Genomic DNA, 6,567 nt, shown 5'->3' on the forward strand with positions numbered 1-6,567 from the left:
GTATCTCAACAACCTTAGAGGTACGTGCTCCTTATGATGCAAGTCCTTTCGCTCCTGATCAGAAGTGTGTGTTCTAAGCAGCTGCTATTTTTGGAGGCATAGCTCAAATCCCTTTGGGAGTCCCATCTTCCAACTTACACTGCTTCAGATGACATGCGCTAGGACACTGGGTAGCATAGGGTATGGGACTCTGCATTCTTGTCACAGCTCTAGTTTAACAGTGTGTCTTTAATTGTTTAATTAAAAGGAAACAATACACCCTGTCTGTCTTCCATCTCTGTTGGACTGGAATCTGGAGTTCAGGAAGGGAGAGGAACAGGCAGGCAGCCAAATCAATGAGTGTTCTTTATAGATGTGAACTTCACCTTTATGCAGCTGCTGAATGGAGGAGGAAGTCTGGAAAGTTGTTGAAAAAAGGTTTGTCAGTGGGAGGGAGCAGTGGCTTATCTTGGCACAATAAGACCTTTTAACTTGGATTCAAACTGCATTTGCAGGCAGTGTGAAATATTAGCCCAACCACTAGACCTGAAAGCAAGTGAGAAGTGGGCCATCATCCGTATCTTCGAGGCAACTGCATGCCTGAAATAAACCTGCTTTTTGTTTCCTCTTGAAACCTGAGAGTTCTTCTTTCTGTGTGTTTTTTGCAGACTTGGGAAGACCCAGGTCACAAAGATGAAAATACTGGCTGCTGTGGAGATAATGACCCAATCGATGTGTGCGAAATTGGAAGCAAGGTAATGCATTCTAAAGAGTAACTGTCTTTTGAAACGTGTAATTAATGTCTCTGCAGTCAATTATCCAGAGACATTAGTCAGTTCCAACCTCCTCTACCTTAAGAATATGATGTTTCCCTCTGCTGCCTCTGGAGATTGTTGATGAGATCTTACAGCGAGAGCCTTGTGAGCCAGGGCTCGTGAACCGCTGATAAACGACAGCTAATTTTGTGGTACCCGGCTGCTTGCTGAACTCTCACAGCTTGCACAGTCTCCTGTTGTGCATTCCTTGGATACATCGGTACAGACAACAAGGTCTTTGTCCTTGCAGATCTGCTCTCGAGGAGAAGTCATCAAAGTGAAGGTGCTGGGCACACTGGCACTGATTGATGAGGGAGAGACAGACTGGAAGATAATCGCTATTAACGTTGAAGACCCTGAAGCAGACAACTATAATGGTAAGTAATGGGAGGAAGGAGCAGGCTTTGTACTGCCCTCTTTTTTTTCTTTTTTTTTTTTTTTTTTCCCCTCTGTTGAGAGCCTGCAGGAAACTTTCAAGTCAGGACATGGGCTTCCTCCTTCTATGCCACGGTATTCATCAGATGTGATACTGGAAGGACAGCAGAATAGGATGTTATCAATCCTATAGCAAAACATTTTGCTGCTGTTTATCCCAAATTGTCAGTCCTCTGCACAGCCTGGCATCTTGAGGAACAGCGTAGCTGGACAGCCTGTCCTCTGAGTGGAAGGAAAGGGGTTGTCCAGTAAGTCTCTAATCAAAGCTGTTTAAATGTGTCCATGCTCCTGGGGGCAATCAGGACATACTGTGAAGATGAAACACTAATTTCCCTCTGTGTCCACTTTGTGTCTTCACTGTAACCTGGCTGAAACGGTGCTAAGGCTACATGAGGAGGGACTGAAAGAGGGGCAGCTCAGAAGAGCAGGGTAGTAGCTAAGTAACTTCTGTTACTAGATCTGGCTAACAAACCTTTTCTCTGTGGCTAGATATCAGTGATGTCAGAAGGATGAAACCTGGATACTTAGAAGCTACAGTGGACTGGTTCAGAAGATACAAAGTACCTGATGGAAAGCCAGAAAACCAGTTTGCTTTTAATGGCGAATTTAAAGGGCAGGTAGGATCACCCTTCTTCGTTACTATGAGCGTGCAAAGGTATGCTGTCCAAAAACTGAGCTCAAGTCACGTGGGGATGTGAATGAGTGGTTGCTGAGAGAATGGATTTCTTTCATCTGACTTCATTCTTCCTGCTGTTTTGCCAGCCTACCATTCTGCTTGTTTCCAGCCCAGTGCTTGCAGGAACACTAGGAGAAAAAGCGTAGGGTTATCACCCGGCTGCTGTTGGATATTATTATTAGCCTTTCTTCTAGATGGCATTCATGTGGGATCAGTTATGGGCTGGGAGCCTCCGTGTCAGAACCAGGATGGAAAACGCCATATTTATTTGCTCCTGCTCTGGAGCAAAGGGTTCTTGGCATCACCCTTTGCCTCCCTTGCTCACTGGCTTTGTTCCACTGCAGCCTGGTGCAAGTTGAAGTTAACTCAGGAGTTAAAATGCTTCTTTCTTCAGGCATGAAGTGTTCCCTCACGCCCTTTGAGTAGGGCTCTGCCTTGGCAACGGTATTCCTCTGCCTCTTCTCTGGGTTGGATCCGATAACTTCTCCTGAATGGGAGAAATTCTGCTTCTGTGCCCTCCCTCCTGCCAGTCCTGGTGTGCCGTGAGTGGGTTAGTGAGGTGACTCAACTCTCAGAGCTCCAGAGTCGGTGTGGAGAAGGGGAGGGCCTGCAGAACCTGGTGTGGGAAGGAAAGGGTAAGGGGGGGACTAAAAGGAAAGTCACGTGGGAGTGGACTTGTCCCCTTCGACTCAGCAGTAGGTTGGGTAGGCTGGGACATCTCACTGCCCCTCAGGATGGGTGAAACTGTAATCAAGGCCGAGGCGGCAAACAGGGACAAAGAACCTTGCGCGTGTTCCCGCAGTGTTTTATTTGGCTCTGTGTGGTATCAAACCAGGATATTTATTGCTGAAGTTCATGCTAACAAAGAATTGTGTGTGCTTCCTTCTCCAGCTGACAGGTCAATGCTTGAGCATATACTACTGTTTTTTTTTTTTTTAAGGGGGAAAAAAAGCTGTGATATGCTTGGAAGCAGATTCGCTTCAAAATAGTTGCAGAGCTAGATTGGGTGCATGTCTTTTCCTGTTGATCTGTGCAGCAGTTGAATGACTTGCCTGGTGTGGAAGAAAGCTTGCAGATAGGTCGGGATCAACTAGCTGCTGGAGACAACTGTGTAGGAGGAGCAGCGGGGTGGAGGTAATACACCACTGGCCTGAGACTGGAATATCTGCGTTCAATTTCTTTTGGCCTCAAGGTCACTACGTGGCCTTGGTGTATCCTGCCATCTTGAAAATAAAACAATCTGTATTGTAAAATCCCCGTTGTTTCAGCTGTTGTGCACTGGGAGGTTGTCGCTGTTCCTGAAAGGTGCGGTAATGGACGAGGTCTCTGAGTCCCTTCCAGAGTTAGAAACTATCTAAAATCAATCAGCCTATGAATGGCCTCTCGTTCCATGTGGCTGATAGTCTGGAGAACATGGTTTCATGCTTCCACATAACATGATCGTTGTTCTCCTCTTCAACTTTAGGATTTTGCCGTGAGCATCATCAAAAGCACTCATGAACACTGGAAAGCTTTAATAGCAAAGAAAACTGACGGAGGGGAGATCAACTGGTAGGTTAATGCTTGTGATACTGTGCACGTTCCCTTCCCCTCAACAAATAACCCTGAAACTTCCTTTCCTGAGTGGTGCCATGCTTTCTGTTAGCTGTTGGGTGTCTCCACAGGCCTTCCCCTTCAACTTGGCAACTATAACAATGATTCTTAATATTCCGTTATTTAATACTCTTGAGGGAGAGACTTGGCTTTCATGTTCTCACAAGCAACTTCTCTTTTCTAGCACAAATCTGACGGTGTCCGACAGCCCTTTCTGCTGTAGTCAAGAGTGTGCAAAAGCTACTGTGGATGCAGTAAGTACAAATTTCAGTGTCCTAAACCCAACATTAGTATCGGGCAAAATTACACGATTTGTGTGGTACCGTAAACTGTTCCCTCTGTGTGAATAGCACATTGTATGCTCAGAATTTTTTGGATGGCTGAACACAGCACCTGTCTCTGGTTAAACAGGATGGATGTGGAGCAAGCCAGACGTTCCTCCAGAGGCTTCTCCTTGCTCTTAGTCATCTGGGAGGTGGAATCCAAAACAGAGTTTGCATGAAGGGCTAAACTTCTGAACCATAGCTTGGCTGTCAGCTCAGCTGTTCGGGGAGTGCTTAAATATTTGGCCTTCCAAGAGCTTCACAGTACACCCTTTGAGAGAAGAAAGTCTGGATTCCAGAGAGCCTTGCAGCCAGGGACCTTGCATCCTTTGCAGTAAAAAACTTGAAGCTCCAAGTGCTGTGCTCCTATCCAGTGTCAGGACTTAACTGCATCTCCCTTGGCTTGTGAAGTACCGCTGTTGGTGACTTGAAAGGGGTTAGAGGAATGGGACAGGAAAATCAAAATGCGAATGTATGGAAATGCGACTGGAAATTCTCTGTTGCCTTGGAGAGACTTTTAAAACCATTGTATTGGTTTTAAAAGCGCTTGTATCCTCTGGTGGTATCCAAATTACTTTGTAATTACTTTTTTGAAAGTGCAACTCTCATGGAAGACGTGTCACCAGCTGGGGACCCTTGTCTGTATTTGGTTGTTAAGCATCAGGTGAAAGCTCTTCAGAGGAGTTTTCTCAGAGTCCTTTGTACTTCTATTCCACCATCATGTTGCAGCTTTAAAAAGAGCAGGCTGCCTGCAACTGTAGAGACACTGGAGCAGTAACTGCTTGTGGTGAGAAGCAGATGGCACTGCAGCCTGTGCTGAGAGCAGAGCACCTCTGGCATGTAGGACATCTGTGGAATGAGGAGGCTGTGGGGATGACAGGACTCATGCTGCATGTGAGCTCATTTATTCCCTCACAGCTGACCAGCACTGGCTGCCACAGACCAATTTACACCGCTTAGATCTTAAACCATGCTCAGTAAAGACTGGTGCAGCTCTAAATGATGTCTAGTGAGCTTCAGGCCTAAGGTCAGCCTCCATCAGTAGTTGATAATCTGCTCATACACTTCTCGTTTCAGGCACCACCATGTAAAGCTGCCAACCCAATCCCACCCGAAGGTAAGTCTCACAACCCACATTTATGTTCCAGTGCAGAGTGGAGGCTTCCTCTAAGGAATTATCAATAGGAAAATGAGGGTCTTAACTGATAGCTAGGTATGGCTCTAGCACTAGGAGAAATGAAGGACCTTGTTGGACCTAACTTGTGTCAGTAAAGCTGTTTAATTCCTGAGTATCTCCTGTTGTTGCCTTATTTCCTTGTTTGGGTACATGAGGTGGGTCAATGAGCAGTAAGTAAACCTCTGAGGTGCCATAGTTTGCTCCAGAAGAGATTGGATTTATAGCAGGTCCCAAGAGAGCAGCACTGCAGAGGACTGAAGTGCAGTGATAGCAGAAGTGTGGTTTTAGTTCCTCCAAAAAAGGGGTTTCATCAGTATCCTCAGTGCAGGTGAGCGGAGGAAGGGATGTACTCTCTACCTGTGCAGAGCAGAGGCAGAAATGGGTCACATGTTTGATGCTTCAGTTGCCGCTGAACCCACTGATCAGAGCTCTGTCACTGAACAAGTGCCCGCTGCGGGCTGGTAACAAGCCTTTTGGTGCCTCGGGACAGGACTCAGAAAAAAAACTGTCAGAAAAAAATTGTCAGAAAACAAGAGCTGTGGGGGGAATCCTTGCTCAGCTATCATCTTTTCTGGGCAACAGGCACCTGGTATGTGAGGTCTGGATGCTTGCTGTAGCAGGGACAAGACCTGAGGGCAAGCACAGGCTAATGAGGGTGTTGAGAACCCACCGCTGTGGCAGGAAGAAGAGCTAGGCTATCATTTCCAATCTCTTCATGGGTAATAAACCTGCAAAAGACATTTGATGTCTTTCGTGTGGGCATGGGAGTAAATGACTTTACCTCCCTGAGTCAGCTGAGCCAGAGGGAAGCAGAGCTGGCTCTAGCTTGCTGTCCTCACCTGAACAGAGTCACGTGTAGAGTGAGTGAGGGTGACTTCTTCAGGAAAAAACAAATACAGGTAAACAGGGCTACACAAGAACCTGTGGGGTGCGCGGTGGTGGTGCTGACAGGAGCGGGAGGAAGTTCCTGCGCTGGAGATGACGCACGCAGTGCCTTGTGACTCCTTAATAAGTGGGTGGCTAACAGAAGACTAACTCCCTCTGGTTTTTTTGGTTTTTTTTTTTCTGCCCTACACAGTTGACAAGTGGTTCTACTACCAGAAGAACTAAGGCCTGAGGATGGGTGGTGAAACAGCTGTGTCCTTCCCACCGAAGAGTTGCTGCACGCAGGAATAGACCAGAAAAATAGCTTCAGTGTCAACAAGGAGACCTTGCCTGCAGCTTTGCCGATTAGAATTACCTATCTAGCAGTGACGTGTCTGCTGCATCTGAGGTCTCGTGGGAGGTTAGAAGACATAATTTATTAAATCAAAACACCCTGTTTGTGCATGGTTGTACAGTGTACTCTCAATCGTGACAGAAGATCACTCGCCTGGTACGTGTATGGATGTTATAAATAAAAACTACCGCAACGGAACTCTGCGGGGCTCCTTCTCCTTTCCCTCGCTGTAGGAGAGCTCTGGACCCGAGGGCAGAAAAGTGCCCCTTAGAGGAATCTGCGCTGGGGGTTGTTTTGGGGGGATTTCTAGGGTAATGTGGTCTCGTGTACCTGGAAGGGGGGGGCTTTGA

The 6,567-nt window shown here is 46.8% G+C and overlaps 1 protein-coding gene across 1 annotated transcript in view; it reads left to right on the plus strand.

Annotated features, from left to right (window-relative positions):
- PPA1 (pyrophosphatase (inorganic) 1) overlaps positions 1-6,410 on the plus strand; it is a gene marked incomplete at its 5' end in the record, with an annotated part of 9,018 nt that extends 2,608 nt beyond the window's left edge. The window contains 7 exons of the mRNA XM_010282063.1: positions 648-734; positions 1,045-1,171; positions 1,719-1,846; positions 3,371-3,456; positions 3,683-3,752; positions 4,899-4,938; positions 6,077-6,410. Of these exons, the coding sequence (XP_010280365.1) occupies positions 648-734; positions 1,045-1,171; positions 1,719-1,846; positions 3,371-3,456; positions 3,683-3,752; positions 4,899-4,938; positions 6,077-6,108 (570 nt within the window). The remainder of the gene's footprint in view (positions 1-647; positions 735-1,044; positions 1,172-1,718; positions 1,847-3,370; positions 3,457-3,682; positions 3,753-4,898; positions 4,939-6,076) is intronic.
- Positions 6,411-6,567: the final 157 nt, after the last annotated feature.

This window comes from Phaethon lepturus, unplaced genomic scaffold (assembly GCF_000687285.1).
Source record: "Phaethon lepturus isolate BGI_N335 unplaced genomic scaffold, ASM68728v1 scaffold33452, whole genome shotgun sequence".
Lineage (NCBI taxonomy): Eukaryota > Metazoa > Chordata > Aves > Phaethontiformes > Phaethontidae > Phaethon > Phaethon lepturus.